Here is a 17915-nt window from a genome sequence, read left to right as displayed (position 1 = left end):
CCTCTGCGGGAGAGTCGGACTGTGACACTGAAGGTCCTAGAATGAAAATTCCCAGACAAACCAGAATTTTCCTTCAGTTCCCTCCACATCAGACAGTCTTTACAGTGCACTGTATAAAGTCATAAATAATCCACTGGGAGGGAGAATTCAACTTACCAAGGAGAACTGAAAGGAGCATAAGGGCTATTGGGGCACCCTGTTCCATTACACCTTTCTCCCAAACACTGCCGTGTTTCTAAAGATTGGTATCAATTGTGGCTGGGCCCTACATAACATAATGAGAAGACTGGCCAGACAAAGGTAGTATCCCTTTCACATGAAGGGAGGGATCACATGGCATTCGTTAATACCCATGCAGAATTTACAAGTCCAAAAGGGATGTACTCTATTGAAAATGCTTCTTATTGTAGCAGAAGCTGATGTATCCATGTGACTCAACCCAATCATATCCTTAATAGATTTCTAAGAGGTTTATTTTCATATTCTGAAGTTCGGGGAACAATGCTGTAATGACAGCATTAGAGTATTTCCCCTGGAATATCAATCTCCTTGTTGAGAGACCCGAGATATAAAATGGGCAGTATACCATTGTTTCTCTTTGTATCACAAATAATGTTGTGCCCTTTTCAAAATCTCTCTCTCCACATGGAATTGGTTCTAGTTCTCCAATGTGTAGGAGATGGACTACTACATCCTTCCTCTTCTGATACAATGGTTCTTGTTCCTGGGACAATGTGTGAGTTTCGTTGAATATCCTTCCCTGATTGTGTCAAGCACCCATTTGCTTGGGTAGTTTACTCCCATGAGAATCACCCCTCATGGGGAGTGGACAGCTTCCCCAACTTTGGAAACTCGAGAGAAACTTTAGGGGTTAGATGGTTTTCCAGCGAATCCCAGCCTTGGCATTCTAACTCTGAGAAAAATGAGCAATGGTTTCCTCCTAATGGGCAACCTTTATACTGGAACCTGGAAGAAAAATGGCTTCAAAGGAAACAAAGAGATAAGGTTGTTTGAAGACTCTCTCACTGGAAGGAGGGAGAGACTTAATCTCATGTCTAAAACATCAGTGCTCAATGACTGCTTTGTCTTTACACTCCTCAAAGAGCTCATCAACAAAATATTTGGAAGGATATCAGGTGATATTCTGCAATTCTGGTTTCTTACCATGGAACAACAGCTGTCCCCAGAACAAGCCTTTGGAAGTTTGAATGTCAGCACATCTTAGGTGATGCATCAGTCCTGGAAAGTTGCTAATGAAATCTCATTAAAGGTAGATTTTATGTAATTTATTTATTTAGGAACATGCTCAACAATGGCCTCCCAGTTGAACAAAGATCTCCACGATAAGAGAATGCAGACAAGAGAATATTCTCAAGGCTCATGTGGATGTATTAAAGTTTAGTCTGAGTGATAATCTTATTTCTCCAGTCTGTGGGTTTGGCAGGACTACTCTGCCAGCTGGTATGATTATGCCCTTTACTAAGGAAGTTGCAGCAGGCAGAGAGTAATCAAGACCTTTTAGTCCTTAGTCCAAGGAATTTTCACTTCACCTTACTCACACCCTCAAACCAGGTGAGGAAAAATTAAAGCTCTCCTTCCATTTGCAAGTTAAAAAAACCCACAGGTCTTTCATTCTCTAAAAAACATATGCACCTGTAAAGTTAGACCCTCATTTGTGCTTAATTCTGGGAAGATTAGCCAAGTCTGAGGTACCGTGCTCAAAACCCCAGTTTTAGAGATTTCTCCTTTGTTTAACTGATTGTGAGCAACATATTCACCAGTCCCTGGGCCAAACCCCTGAGACAAAGAGTAAGGTGATCCTGTGAGGGGGAGAGTGCTTTACCTGGGAGTCTGAAACAACAGTCTGCAGGCATGTGTCCTGCATGCCTCCCTAAGGAAAACAGCCACTTCATGGCCTCCTGTGGGGCACCTGTAGCCTGGAGGGGGAAAGGAGGTAAGCCCATCTTTCAGGGAAGGGGACTGATCACACAAACTGAGCAAGCTAGAGCCACTGGAGACAACGGAGTCATTTGTATCAGAGGTCAGAGCAACTGGTACCTCTTATGCAGCTGAGCCCTCACAAGTAAAACAGTTTATAGGAGAAAGGGTGCACTCTGGGGCCTTCTCAACTGCCTCCAGATCTTGTCTACACGCTGGCTGGGGGCAGGAATTTCTTCCTTCTGTGAGCTTCAGTGATTAAGGAAAGCTCCAGTGAAACTTTCCTGATTGCTCTGCAAGCTATGGGAACAGGGGTCCAATATGTAGGTGAGAAGCAGGGAGGGGTTTAAAAATATACCCTGGTTCAATGCCACTGATTCTAGCCTGGTCTCAGGGAAAGGAGCTTTCAGGTGGCCTGCTCAACCATCTCAGCATAGACCTCACCCACATGGTAGCTGAGGGCTGAGTCTGTGCGGCCTACTGTCTGTTTAGGAGAGGTGTTCTTCAAATCCTCCTCAGAAAGCCGGAAGAATATTTTTTGAAGTTTAGCAGTTTTGGAGGAGAAAAACATCAAAACTGATGAAGAAACAGACATTTTGTTAAAAAAACCTCTGGAAGCTCTCCTACAAAGAGACCTGGAATCTGCCATATGTGCTGCTCGGAGAAGAAAATTCTGGAGAGTTCCTCCTGAAATGTGGTCCTAAACCCAGGCTCAAAGCAAAGATCTGGTCTGCCTACAGATCTCATGGAGATGAGAAACACCCCACTGCGAAGACTGAAATATGGAAGGAACTGAGAATAATTAAAAAGTTTCAGTTGATAAAGAGTGTTAAAAACCTCAATACAGAGGGAAAATATTAACAATTTCCCTTATCAGTTTTCATTCAAAAATGGGAATCAGATTTTTTTTTAAAATAAAAATTAAGTCCTAATCCAGTCTCACTGTGTACTCCCCAGATACTGAACTAAGCAGTTTTACATATTAAAAATTCATTGCCTCAAAGTCACTAAGTAAATACAGTTTGACATCTACTATAAGCAGATATTTATCTGGAAAGAATAAAGCTGTCAGATTCAGTCTACAAGTTACTCCCTTATGGGAAAAAGCTTTGTTATGCATCTCCTATGCTAACCTGGGCACTCAAGGTCCTGGAAGGCTACTCCAATCTCATATATCCATTCTAATATATACACCGGATCCTCGCTAGAACGCACGTCTATATAGTGCGAATTCACATATAACGCGGTCGTGGCCATGGATCCCAAATTTAATTACTTTAATTGCAATTCATTTTAACGTGGTCCCCATGTTAACGCAGTACCGCACATGGATCCCGAATCCCGCGTTCTAGCGAGGTTCCAGTGTACTTCAAAATTGAGACTTGGAGTAATTAAATAGCCCTGATCACTTCAGCATCCACAAGGTAACAAGGACAGACCCCTTGAGCTCCCTCAAAGATATCTCCCTTGTTTGGCCAAACTTTCAGATTTACGAAAACTCAACACTGTCCCCATTTTAAGTACTCATAACATTATAATTCTTCTTTACATGAGAAGTCCCACCAGTTCAAAGTACAGCAGTGAATGTCAACAGTGCCATATACTATAAGAAAAAGACCTATCTAGTGAGTGGGCTGTATCCCTGTATGAAACAAGAAAACTCCCTTTAGTTGCAGCTGACAATTTTTAAGCCTAAACTGCAAGAGCAGACCCTTCACAATGATGTGTGAAACACAACAGTATATTTTTACATCATATTAAGGAAATGCCAATGTAAAAAATAATAAAATCTGATATATGCACCAATTCAGTAGATTGTACTGAATTCCACAAGAGGAAGGATGACAATATTACATTTTAGCATGCAGTTTGTAAGACCATTAGCCAAGTAGAACATGTATGCATCTATCCATGCTGGAAGCTTCAACAACTTGTGCCACAGTACACACAGATTTTCAGGTAGGTAAAATGAGCCTTCAGGCACTGGCAAGTATCCCTTGTGTGGCTTTCCAAGATACATAGGGTTTGATTCTCAACTATGCCTAAAGCCAGCAGGAAATTAGACATAGCAGACCTTTGATCAACCACATCCCCTTGCCTTCCCTCACACAGGCGGTGGCAGAGTTCTCACAGAGATTCCTCCTAGACAAGGGAAGTTTTCCAGCATAAATATCTGGCTGCTTTCAATTCACTTTGTGCCGACCTTAAACATCTAGGCAACAGACCTTGAAAAACAAAAGTCATTCTGAATCCCCAACTTGCTAAGTGCTAGCTGATCTCAGTAAGGCATTTTGAGTAACTGACTAAATCAAACTACAAGTCAGAAGAGTTCGCAAAGCTCAAAGAAGCAAGCATCTGTATGCTGTTCTAAAGATCTCACTTTACTATTAGTAGGAAAGTTTGCCCTATTGTATGTGGCATGAACTGTTCTTTCTAGCTCAAAAACAAGGATATTAAGTGTCTTGAGATAAATTAAAAGGTTCTGTTCCTATTGTGCACCTTGCCACAAAATCTCAGGGAGGAGGCTGCCTGAACCTGAAGGCCACACTTGTATGTACTCTTGTAAGCATCTTCTAACAGTATCTTGTTCTTGTACCAATACTTAATCATAGGTACCTGTCTGAACAAGAGCATCCTTAAAATATTTGTATTGTCATAAGATATCTTTCCATCCATGCAAGAATGCATGTGTGAACTGAAAAGATAGCAAAAAGTATCCATAGATTCTCATGATGGGAATACATCATAAAGGAACATTTAAGTGGTCAGGTGCCCTGGTGACCTTCCAACATCTGAGGTATGCAGGAAATCCCTCAAAACAGCTCTGAAGCAATGAGGGACTACAGGTAATGAATTACTAGAAACAGGATTCCCTTCAAGGCAGCACAGATGTGGTGTGCAGCAACTCATAGCTTATCAAGTGCAAACGTATCACAATGTGCAAGTAGAGAAAAAAAAAAGACGGTACCATTTACCATTATAACCTCTAGTCAGCAGATTTATCAAGAAGGAGGGTATTCCTTATACAACTTTGGAGACGCGAACTCCCTAAAGATCTGATGACAATTATTGGGAGAGTCCTAACCAGATATACCATAGGGAACTTATCCCTATGGCTTAATGGCAAGTCACACATGAAGCAGATTCAAATTGAACAGCAGATGTCTTAGCTGACAAATGGAAAGAAAAAAGAATGCACAAGAGGACAGTTAAACAAAACAGCTATAACTGCCTGAGGTACTAATCAGCACAAAGCTATTTCCTACTATTTGTTAAACTACAAACTGAAGCAAGAAGATATATTTAGTTAATTTAAGTCCCGAGGAAAACCTCAGGACATTTCTATTTTAACTGCTTTGATTTGATTTTATGACTGGTGCAGCAGGCATAGAGAATTATACCATCAGCAACAAAACAAAAAAAAAATGATAAGACCACAGAAGACAAAGAACATACCCCTTTGCTATGGGTTTTTTGGGAAAGCAGGTGAACTGCTGCCCTCAAAACTCAAATTACATGGGGGTCCTAGTCAGCTGGGCAGCACCGACCCAAGATTGGTGAGCAATACAATTACTATGGAGTAAGGTCAAGTTACTGTAAGTTCTCACCTGTGAATACAGAAATATGTATGTCCTATGGTAATTTATAGTTATAAAAAAACCCAAATCAATAACATTTATGTATACATAAATACATTTTAATCATTTTAGTCTGCCATTTCCCAAAATACAGCCTGCTCCAGTATCATGTGAGAACAAAGGCAGACTCAAAAAGCAAAATTCTACTCCTTTTGGAATATAGCAGAAACCACAAAATTTCACTTCCAGTAAACTGTTATTAACTATACTTTTTACAGCCTAATTTTTCCTAGAATTCTTAGTGTCTTTAGTTCAAATACCATAAAAAACCCACAAGCACACACAAAAAAGAAAGAAGAGATGTGGTAGGGTTTGCAGGTTAGAGCAGCCTTCAGGAAAAAAGTGTGGAGGTCCCTCAGGGCAGAGGTGTGGAGGGTGCAGGTGTGTGGAGGCAGCTGGAGGAATGCAGGACCTAGACTCTTTCTTTGTAACTGACTAGATGTCAAGTTGGCAGCAGGGTCCTTTATCAGGAGCTGGATATCCCCCACTCATTCCTCCAATTCGGGGAGGGGCGGGGGGGCGATGGGTACATCCAAACCCCTGCATCCTAGAGCTGGCCCCAGTGCAGAGATCCCTGGAGGCTCCCCATCCCAGCTTCACATCCTGTGGAAGGCACAAGACCCAACACCCACCTGGCCCCACTTACCAGGAGCCATGAGAGGCAAAGTTCTTTAAGTCATGCAGGAGTCGCTGAGGCTCAGCAGGCCTGACCTGTGCCACTTGGCAGAGGCAGAACCACACCTGGGCAAAGTGTGAGCCCTCCAGGGAACACAACCCCAACTCCACCCTCCACCTCTGACTCCATGTTCACCAAGTCACAACACTACTCACTGAAATTTGGCTCTGCCACCCCTGCATCATGACCAGGTTTCGGTGAGTGATATTGTGAAAAAGTTGTGGTGAGAATTGTTAGTTGCAGTGAGTGCTGAAAGTTGAAGTTTCTACAACAAAAATCATGGCTGACAATTTTCTTGCAGCCTTATTTATTATAAATATTTGCCATGGTCCTGCAAGCAGATCCATGCAAGAATACACGTTCATGTTGAGCTTCACTGAGGTTAATGGGATTCCATATGGGTGCAAGCTTACTCCCACATGGATTCAACTGCAGGAGGAAGATCTTAGTAATTAGCTGCATCAATATATTTTCTTTTCCTTGTTCACTGTGGTGTATTTGCAGGACATAATCCAAGATATTTAAGAAATAAGCCCATTTCACATGGGTTAAGGGGAATACTTGTGCTTTCTTTGAAACTGGTGATTATATTAATTACATTTTATGCCCAGAAATATTTCAACAACTCAAATTAATCAGAATACTGAAATGTTATCTTGCCATTCTGTCCATGCCATTTATCATGAGTACTACAAATATTAAGGAGTTGCAATGATATGCTGCATTAAAAAAATACTTGGGGGAGGGGTGAAATTCAGGTATTGGCATTTTCTGAAATTCCCTAATAAAAGGTATTGAACAACTTGGTTCAGGTGTTGCACATCATATAACATTCTTCACTAAGGAGAAAATAGTCTGCAATTCTCAGGGCTGGTCTTTACTACAGGGAGATCAATGCTGCGCAGCAGGGATCAATTTAGCGGGTCTAGTGAAGACCTGCTAAGTCAACGGCAGAGTGCTCTCAGGTTGACCCCAGTACTCCAGCTCTCAGAAGAGTAAGGGACGTTGACCAGAGAGCGTCTCCCGGCAATGGAGCGCAGCAAAGACACTGGGGTAAGTCGACCTAAGCTACATAGCTGGAGTAGCATAACTTAGGTTGACTTACCCCTGTAGTGAAGACAAGCCCTCAGACTCACTTCTTGAACTGGCAGACCTATGAAGTGCCTCAGGTGATGCTTCTAGCTGTTTAAGAAGTTATTTTCATCACCTCTGAAGGTGATTACAACAGCTAGTTATGTGCCTGGAAGGATGATACTTCAACATACTACTTTGAAGGTGTTATGGAAAAAGAGCAGCAGAAAATTAACATATCACTTGGGCTTTTCTGGGATGACTTCAAAGGCCTTTCTATCTATTTCATCACCTAAACACAAACAATATTTAAATTATGATAAAACATTTCTTACAAAGATGATTTATTTTTATTTCTGTATTTAACCACTTTGGTGGTCAACATCCTGAAGTATAAGCTCTCCCTCACAGAGACATTATTAATGGAAAGCAGAATATCATCATATGGAGGTCCAAGACATCACAGCATAAATATCAACATCCGGAGTACAGGCAAAGGGAGCAAAGATTTTCAGCTTTAAACTGACAACTGTTAATTAGAAAGCCTCTTTGCACTGGTCCAACAAGGCATCTGGGAAGATGAATTCCTACAATGTCTAGAGTATTAAAGAAAATATTACCTAGTAGATTGCATTTGTCTTGTAGTTTCTGGATCTTCAAACATCTTGACAATTGGCTCAGTTTCTAACTGAAGCTGTTTCAGCTGTGCAACAACAGCAGTCCTCTTTTCACGCAAAGCTAGATAAAGAAAGAGTACAATATAAAGTTAACACCTTAGCAAGCAGCATGTAGTTATCTGATGTAGAATCAGCTAGAGTGCTGAGTAACCTGGCATCCAAAAAACTCAGCTCATTTGTCCCCCCAGTCAAGCCATATTAAATGTCACAATGATTAATAAAGAATTAAAGGAGTGTGATATAATTAATGCCACACAACATGGCTTTATGGAAAATAGATCCTGCCAAACTAACTTAGTACTTTTTGATGAATTACAAGTTGAGTTGATAAAGGTAATAGTGCTGAGATAACACATTTCTGTACAGCATTTGACTTGGTACCACATGACATTTTGATTTAAAAAACAGAATGATATAAAATAAACATGGCACAAATTAAATCAATTTGAAGCTAGCTAACTGATATGTCTCAAAATAATTGTAAAAGGGGAGTCATCATTGAATGAGTGTTTCTAGAGGGGGTCCACAGGGATCAGTTCTTGGCCCTATGCTATTTAACGTTTTTTATCAATGACCTGTAAGAAAACAAAATCATCAGGGATAGTTTGCAGCTGACACAAAAATTTGGGGAATGGTAAATAATGAAGTGAACAGGTCGCTGATACAGAGTGATCTGGACTGCTTGATAAATGGGCCACAAGCACACAATATGCATTTTTAATACGGCTAAATATATACATACACATCTAGGAATAAAGAACACAGGGCATGCTTATAGGATGGGCGTCTATCTAATTACCTGAGCATGAGCTCCCAGTGAGATGCTGTGGTCAAAAGGGCTAATGCAACCCTGGGATGCATAAACAGGGGAATCTTGAATAGGAATAAAGGCTATTTTACCACTGTATTTCGCTCTGACCACTCCTGGAATGCTTTGTCCAGTTCTGGTGCTCACAAATCAAGAAGAATGTTTATAGATTGGAAAGAGTTCAGAAAAGAGCTATGAAAATGATTAAAGGATTAAAGTATCAGAGGGGTAGCCGTGTTTGCTGCTTTTACAGATCCAGACTAAGAGTCCTGTGGCACCTTATAGACTAACAGACATATTGGAGCATGAGCTTTCGTGGGTGAATACCGACAAAGTGGGTATTCACCCACGAAAGCTCATGCTCCAATACGTCTGTTAGTCTATAAGGTGCCAGAGTACTCTTTGCTGCTTTTAAAGGATTAAAAAACATGCCTTTCAGTGATAAGCTAAATAGATTAAAGGAGCTCTAACGAAGAGAAGGTTATGGGGTGATTTGATTACAGTCTGTAAGTAGCTACGTGGGGAACAAATATTTAATATTGGGCTCTTCAATTCAGAAGATAAATGTATATGATCCAATGGCTGCAAGTTGAAGCTAGACAAATTCAAACTGGAACTACAGCGTACCTCCACTTCCAACAGTGAGAGTAATTAATCATTGGAACAACTTACCAAAGGCCCTGCTGAATTCTCCATCATTGGCAATTTTTAATCAAGATTGGATGTTTTTTCTAAAATGATATGTTTGGGGACTTACTGGGGAAGTGTATGTCCTGTATTATCCAGAAAGTCAGACTAGATGGTAACACTGGTCCCTTTTGGCTTGGAATCTATGACTCATTTTACAAGTGACTAGCTTAATAAAAAGCCACTCTCTCTATGGAAGAGTTTTACACCCCAGTCATGAACAACTTAAAATATTTCTCATCCGCAATGAAGGAAGACACAGTGTTTTGGATACATTTGTTTGCTTCTGACAAAGCTGCAAAGGTGAAAAGCAATACAAGGGAAGATGCTACATATATTCAAGGGGAATGAAATGATTATCTGCTGAACTGAAACTGTACAAAAAAATCTTCTACAAATCTAGGCTAGATTTTTTGTTCTGTGAGCACTCAAACTCTGACAGAAAAGCTATTTGAAAAGTAAGAAGAAAGACGCTTATAAGAAGCCTAATCTGCAAAATAATTTTCAAGCTGGTAGAAATAGTTAGGAACACTACAGTTTTACATCCAGTGCTACCATGTGTGACAGAGGAAGCATTGAAGAGACCATGATTTGGAACAAAACTGCCAAAGTTTGAGAAAAATCAGCTGAGTATAGAACTTTATGGAGCAAGAGGTTCCACCACTCAATCCAGCAACAAGACAAAGGTAACGAAAAGAATGAAGTTGTCCCAACAAACACTGCAGTCAACCACAGTGTTGTATCCACAGAAGAATGATCCTACGCATAACCACACCACAAATTTGAGAACGAATTCTAGTGGACAAACTGGTAATGATGAGTAATTCACAACCCAGTCTAAACCTGAGAAACACTTGCCTGATAAGTGGTACTTCAATATGCTGGAACTATCCACACCTTCAGTTGACTCTTATGATTACAAAAAATGAAGGTGGTGGGGGAAGAAGAGGGCAAAAGAAGAAACCATTAAGTTACCTTACTGATTATATGAAAGCATGTTTATTCCGCGACTCCTGCAGTTGAACAAGTTAAAGGTAAGGAAGGCAGAAGAAAATATAATTATTAAATGTGTGCAAATGCATTTGTTTAATGTATTTGCACTAAATTTCTAGCTTTAACTAATTAATACTGTAAAGTTTCTTACGAATGCAACTCAGCTATAACCTTGGCAACAGTTATTCAGCTGACAGAAAGATTGAGAGTTGCCCATACATAACCCTTCATGGTAAATTTGGGTAAAAAGAATATAATCTACACTTATTATAATTATGTATATAAAAGTAGCCTGTACAGAGAGAAAATTAAATGTACAGAGGTGCAGCACTTGGTGCACCACAGGTCAGATTTCTTGCAGAGCACCAAGCAAACAAATAGTCCTGAATAGTACTTGACTCTGAATGAAAGTGTTACCTACAGTAAACTTTATTTTATATTGTTAGATAAAGTTCATGATGGTTAACATTTGAACCATCACGTACAGAAGAAATTTTGTACTGAAGTTATTGTAAGAAATATAGAATAGCAGTATCACTGAATAGGTATCAAACTGTCAATAATTCAGAAGTTTAATTTCAAGAATAAATTACATGCTCTAGAACAGGAGTTCTCAAATTGGGGGTCAGGACCCATCAGGGGGTCGCGAGGTTATTACATGGGGAGGTCGCGAGCTGTCAACCTCCACTCCAAACCCTGCTTTGTCTCCAGAATGTATAATGGTGTTAAATAGATAAAAAAGTGTTTTTAATTTATAAGGGGGGGGAGGGTGTCACACTCAGAGGCTTGCTATGTGAAAGGGGTCACCAGCAAAAAAGTTTGAGAGCCACTGCTCTAGAAAATGCAAACAAAAGGATAATTTGGGAGGAATGTAGCTGGATTGTGTGTGGAATGCAGGCAGCGGTTTCCCAGTAACCAGACTTATTCCCTCAGCTTTCTTCCAGATATGAACTCAAACTTCAAGGAATCGTTTCTACATATATGCAAGCTATCAAAGTGAAACATTATCCAACTAGAAAACTGCACATCAGCTGAAATGGTGTACTGTAAGACTGAATCAAAATATTAAATAAAATGTTAAGATTGCCAAATTAGGTGCTCAAAAGTTAGGAAATGCCAGAATTGAATGCTTGTACGCAGGGCCGCCCCAAGCACGGAGGGTCCGCTGGTCCCGCGGCTTTGGTGGACTGCGGGAGGTCCGCTAAAGCCGCGGGACCAGCGGACCCTCCGCAGGCAAGCCACCGAAGGCACCCTGCCTGCCGCCCTAGAGGCGACCGGCAGAGCGCCCCCAGTGGCTTGCTGCCCCAGGCACGCGCTTGGAGCGCTGGAGCCGCCCCTGCTTGTACATTAATTTTCTCCCCGGGCATGTTTGTGTAATTACATTCTTGCCTAGTATCAAAAGGAAAGAAAGTTTGTGGAAGAGCCAGGAATAGAACCCAGATTTCTTTAGTCCCAGCCCATTGCTTTAAACACAAGAGAACTTTCTGCTACTCACTGCCTCATTTGCTGTTCATCTTGCACGATCAATGAAGCAAAGGTCTTGTAGAACAAGCTGTATGTGATCCTGTAAAGACTAATGAAGTTATTCCTAACTTCTGAGTACCCGACTTTGGAACCTTAATGATCCCTAAACAGTTTTTTGTAAGTAACATTTATTAAATGCAGTTATACTAATTTACCTGTAGCCCCAATGCCTAGACTCTGGGTGAAAGGATAATTTACTCCTTGTCACAGAACATGTTTGACCTCTCTGCTGTTTTATGTTTTAATACATGACATAGAAACCGTAACTTTGAACTTCCACATGTGTGATTAAACCTTGATCACAACTGACCTGAAAATCATATGCAGTACTATAATGGAAATAACTTGTCTCTATAGTTTCCAAGATTGAATGCTTTAAAGGAAAGCTTGAACACAGCCTTCCCCCCCAACATTCCTAACTATGCAATATTATATTTTCACAGGCAAAGAATATCTGTGTAACCAATGATATGGCATCAGGGGAGTTATGGTAATCCCAGAGTCTTTGTTATTGGTCATGAAGTACTCTTATATACCACTTTGAAACTCTAAATTTTTAAATACAAGAAAATCTTTTTACAAGATTAATGACAATGACCCTTTTTAAACAAGGCACCTGCTTTCATTAATCATCTTTCCTTAAATTTGATACTGATATTTCTATTCCATAGGTACCAAGTACTGCATACAAATTATTACCAACTATCAATGTATTGTTCAGAACCATACCAGAATACGGTGCCAAGTGAACAGTGGTCAAAAGGAAAGAACAAAATGACAAATGTTTTAAACAAAAAACTACTACCAGGGATAGTTTTGAGACAGTAAAATTGGCAGTTGTTGAAAAGGATTGTTATAATTTCATTCACTCAAGCATCTACTTTAAAACTGACCGCAAAATCCACAGATCCAATTATGACCAAGCTTACCATGAGGAATCTCATCTGAATAAAGGTTTTTGTACACATCCATAGCAAAATCCACCATGTTGGTATCACTAAGAAGCTCCAATTTTCCTTGAAGTAATTCTTTTTCATTGTATATCTGAAACAATAAGTTAAAAAGATTTCATATAACATATTGAAACACTCTTTAAATAAAGTATCTGATTAGTTTTTAAAGATCGCAATGGTGGCAATAACAGGACCTTAAATTTGACATTAAGTAGTTTTCCAAAACTCCCCGCTTAAAGTCGCATTTTTCAGGAACATAACTTCAATGTTAAGTGAGGAGTTACTGTAGTTGGGATTATGTTTTACATTGTGCATTACTTTGCATTTATCAACACTGAATTTCATCTGTCATATTGTTGCCCGGTCACCCAATTTTGAGAGATCCCTTTGTAGCTCTTCGCAGTCTGCTCTGGACTTAACTACCTTGAGTAGTTAACAGAATCATAGAAAATCAGCATTGGAAGATATCTCAGGAGAACATCTACTCCAACCCCCTGCTCAAAGCAGGACCAACCGCAACTAAATCATCCCAGCCAGGGATTTGTCAAGCCAGGCCTTAAAAATCTCTAAGAATTAAGATTCCACTACTTCCCTAGATAACCCATTCCAGTGCTTCACCACCCTCCTAGTGAAATAGTTTTTCCTAATATCCAACCTAGACCTCCCTCATTGCTTCTTGTCCTGTCATCTGCCACCACTGAGAACAGCCTAGCTCCACCCTCTTTGGAACTCCAGTTGAAGGCTGCTATCAAATCCCCCCTCACTCTTCTCTTCTGCGGACTAAATAACCCCAGTTCCCTCAGCCGCTCCTAAGTCATGCCCCAGCCCCTTAACCATTTTCTTTGCTCTCCACTGGACTCTCTCCAATTTGTCTGTAGCGGGGGGCCAAAAACTAGATGCAATACTCCAGATGTGGCCTCATCAGTGCTGAATAGAGGGGAATAATCACTTCCCTCGATCTGCCGGCAATGTTCCTACTAATGCAGCCCAATATGCTGTTAGCCTTCTTGGTAACAAGGGCACACTGTTGACTCATATCCAGCTTCTCATCCACTGTAATGCCCAGGTCCTTCTCTGCACAACTGCTGCTTAGCCAGTCGGTCCCCAGCCTGTAGCAGTGCATGGGATTTTTCCATCCTAAGTGCAGGACTCTGCACTTGTCCTTGTTGATCCTCATTAGATTTCTTTTAGCTCAATCCTCCAATTTGTCTAGGTCACTCTGGACCCTATCCCTACCCTCCAGTGTATCTACCTCTCCCCCCAACTTCGTGTCATCTGCAAACTTGCTGAGGGTGAAATTTATCCCATCATCCAGATCATTAATGAAGATGTTGAACTAAACAGGCCATAGGACAGACCCCTGGGGCAGTCCACTTGATACCAGGCTGCCAAACAGACATCAAGCCGTTGATCACTACCCGTTGAGCCCGACGATCTAGCCAGCTGTCTATCAACCTTATAGTCCACTCACCCAATCCATACTTTTTTAACTTGCTGGCAAGAATACTGTGGGAGACCATAGCAAAAGCTTTGCTAAAGTCAAGATACATGATTGCAAATTTTGCCACCTCACTGTTTACCCCTTTTTCCAAATCATTATGAATATGTTGCATTGTACTGGTCCAAGTACAGACCCCTGGGAGACAGCACTATATACCTCTCTCCATTCTGAAAACTGAACATTTATTCCTAGTTTGTTTCCAATCTTTTAGCCAGTTACTGACCCATAAAAGCACTTTCCCTCTTATCCCATGACATCTTACTCTGTTTAAGTGCCTTTGATGAGAGACCTCTCACAGGCTTTCTGAAAATCAAAGTACATTATATCCACTTGAACACCCTTGTCCACATGCTTGCTGACCCCCTCAAAGAATTCTAGTAGGCTGTAAGGCATGATTTCCCTTTACAGAAACCAAGTGAATGCTTCCCAACAAATTATGTTCACCTATGTGTAGATACATCAGTATAGGAGAATCCTAATGCAGACAAGGCCTTGGAGCTAAACGGTTCCTCAACAGTACTAGAAGGTTTAGGAGACACAAGGCATGATAAGAAGCGTAGTCTCCCCAACCCAGGGTGTGATGGGAAGGAGGAGGCATGCCCGCACAGGTGCAGGTCCAGGAGGATCTGGGGGAGGTTCCCTTGCCCCATCGCGGGGGGGGGGAGGATGCCCACCAGCAGTTAGAGAAGGATTCCCCCACTGCCCCTTGGGAGGGAACCGGCCCCAAACCCGTGGAGAGATGGGGAGGAAGTTCCTCCACCCCACCGCGTGAGGAGCCGGGGGTCCATGATCGCGGACAGTTGGGGAAGGAGCCCCACACCCCACCTTGGCAGGGAACGGGACCCAAGTCTGCGGGGGTTGGGGGGGGGAGGATTCCCCAGACCCCACCTTGTGAGGGGACGTAGGGCCCAGGCCCGAGGGCAGCTGGAGGAGGATGCCCTGCCCCCCGCGCCGGGAGAGATCGGGAAGAGGAGCAGGTAGCCCCGAGCCTGCCCTCCAGCCGCTCCCCGTTCTCCGCAGGGGCTCCGGAGCGCGCAGACCGGCCCCCACGGGACAGGCAACTGGACTCCAGGCAGCTCTTCCCGACCTCCCTCCGCATCGCCGGGGCCTGTGGGGAGGCCGATGGCAGCCCGGCGGCGCCGGGCCGGGCCTCATTGCCGCCCTCCCCCGAGAGGGAGCAGGCCCAAGGGCTGGTTTCCGCCTCCCGCGTGTCGGCTGCGGGCCCGCGCGGGGCGGGGGAGCGGCCCGGTCTCCACGTACCTCCTTGACGGACAGGAACTCGAGCAGCGGGAAGACCAGGTGCCGGTCCAAGAAGTGCGCGATGCGGGTGGTCAGGTCGTACTCCGCCATCTTGGGAAAAGGGGGCGGCGCCGCACCCGCGCCGCTTCACCAACGCGCACGGACACGCACAGAGACGCGGACGCGACGGCGTCTTGGGGGAGGGGCGTGGTCAGAGTGAAGGTGGTGCGCGCGTGCGCGCATATAACCTGGCAGCCGGAGGGAGATGGTCTGCGCGCATGCGTGCGGGGATGGCCTGGGCCGCGCGCCTCCTGGGCGTGCTCGTGCTCGTGCTCGTGCTGAGGGCCTTGCTGCCGGTCGCGCTAGCAGAGGGAGGCTGGCCGCGCGTTTACAGCGCCTCGAGTCCTTCCGTGCGCGCGTGCGCTGCCGCTGCGCGTGGCGGGCCCGCGCTGAACGCTGGGTCCGAGCACACGGGGCCGCGGCTGCGCGCGCGGTGGGCGGCTCGCGCGGCTGCCAAAGCGGGGAGTTAAAGAGCTTCGTTTGTTAATTGCGTCTTGCCTCGTGCAAACCATTTCCCAGCCCTGCCTGCAACTTACTAAACACAAACAGCTCTGCCTACCCCAGGCCAGGAGGGCAAGTAGGGTGGTAGCCCCCGCTCAGGACACAGTAGCGGCAAGAAATGTTTAGCCAGTACGGGGTACTGCAAAGCCTTGGAGCTAGCCCCCCTCTGTGGAGGGGGCGGATGGGGCGGAGCAGAACATGGCTAGGGAGGACATTCAGTCTTTATATGGCTTTAACAGCGCAATATATATGCTAACACATTTAAACATAGGCTCTGTTTAAGTTTGTTAAGGTAGATATTGTGGTGTTATGTTGGTCAGGAGTCCTCAAGAGGGGAAGGGGTGAAGGAATGGAAGGTGTTTAAACAGTGTTTTTTATTCTGTTTCTCCTCATTGGTCTCAATTATTCATGACATCCATACTCCACCACATCAAGTCCAAATCATTAGAGGGATGCCTCTGCTTGGACTGGCCAGAGGATGTTTGGATTCTGATGTCAGCCTAGATCTGCAGCCTGATGGGAATTAGGTATTGTCCCCAGTGTACACAGACTTCATTTTTGCAGCCAAACCAGTCTAACATGCTTTTTGTTAACTGAAACTGGAGTGGCAAAACAAAGAAAACGAACACCTCATTTTCCAGCTTTGTGGTTAAGAGAACTTTAAGTGAAGATTATAATGCTGGACACTGACAGCCTTAAACCAGCTGCCTCAGAGATCTGCCAAGAACTTTGCTGAAAATATGTTCCTCATCTTAGCGAGGGAGCTAAGACTTATCACTCATCTGCCTACCTTTATTCGAATGAAAGCTCCTGATCTGACAGCTCAGGCATTGTCAATTTCATCCACAACAATTTACAAACTTGGAACCTAATCCTGTAAACCCTTTCTATCAATCCCATTGAAGACAATGGGACTATCTGCATGACTATGGACCACTTTTGTGGACTGGTAAGAGTTACAGCAGTCTGTTCCTATAAAGGAAGTTGAATCCCCCTGTCAAGGTTTCCTCCCCCACGCTGAACTTTAGGGTACAGATGTGGGGACCTGCATGAACACTTCTAAGCTTAATTCCTAGCTTAGATCTGATAACGCTGCCACCAGCCAGAAGTCAGTGTCTGGCACACTTTCTGTCTCCCCAAAACCTTCCCTGGGGAACACAGATCCAAACCCCTTGGATCTTAAAACAAGGAGAAATTAACCATCCCCCCTCCTTTCCCCCACCAACTCCTGGTGAGTTCAGACCCAATTCCCTGGATCTTAAAACAAAGAAAAATCAATCAGGTTCTTAAAAAAGAAAGCTTTTAATTAAAGAAAAAGAAAGGTAAAAATCATCTCTGTAAAATCAGGATGGAAAATACTTTACAGGGTACTTAGATTTATATAGCCCAGAGAAAACCTCCTCTAGCCTCAGGCTCAAAGTTACAGCAAACAGAGGTAAAAATCCTTCCAGCAAAAGGAACATTTACAGGTTGAGAAAAACATAAGACTAACACACCTTGCCTGTGCTACTTACAAGTTTGAAACATAAGACTGATTCAGAAAGATTTGGAGAGCCTGGATTGATGTCTGGTCCCTCTCAGTCCCAAGAACGACCAACCCCCCCCCGCCCCCCTAAAAGAGCACAAACAAAAGACTTCCCTCCACCAAG

At 43.1% G+C, this 17915-nt stretch overlaps 1 protein-coding gene across 1 annotated transcript in view; it reads right to left on the bottom strand.

The window, feature by feature from the left end:
* Positions 1 to 15882, bottom strand: part of EIF3E (eukaryotic translation initiation factor 3 subunit E) — a 57814-nt gene extending 41932 nt beyond the window's left edge. The window contains exons 1-3 of the mRNA XM_045006754.1: positions 15727 to 15882; positions 12942 to 13056; positions 7944 to 8061 (exon numbers count right to left, since the gene is read on the bottom strand). Of these exons, the coding sequence (XP_044862689.1) occupies positions 7944 to 8061; positions 12942 to 13056; positions 15727 to 15816 (323 nt within the window). The 5' untranslated portion in view covers positions 15817 to 15882. The remainder of the gene's footprint in view (positions 1 to 7943; positions 8062 to 12941; positions 13057 to 15726) is intronic.
* Between the last annotated feature and the right edge of the window lie 2033 nt (positions 15883 to 17915).

The sequence above is a fragment of the Mauremys mutica genome, chromosome 2 (genome assembly GCF_020497125.1).
Source record: "Mauremys mutica isolate MM-2020 ecotype Southern chromosome 2, ASM2049712v1, whole genome shotgun sequence".
Taxonomy (NCBI): Eukaryota; Metazoa; Chordata; order Testudines; family Geoemydidae; genus Mauremys; species Mauremys mutica.
The sequence above is the reverse complement of the archived record's forward strand: the minus strand, read 5'-3'. Positions and strand labels throughout refer to the sequence as shown.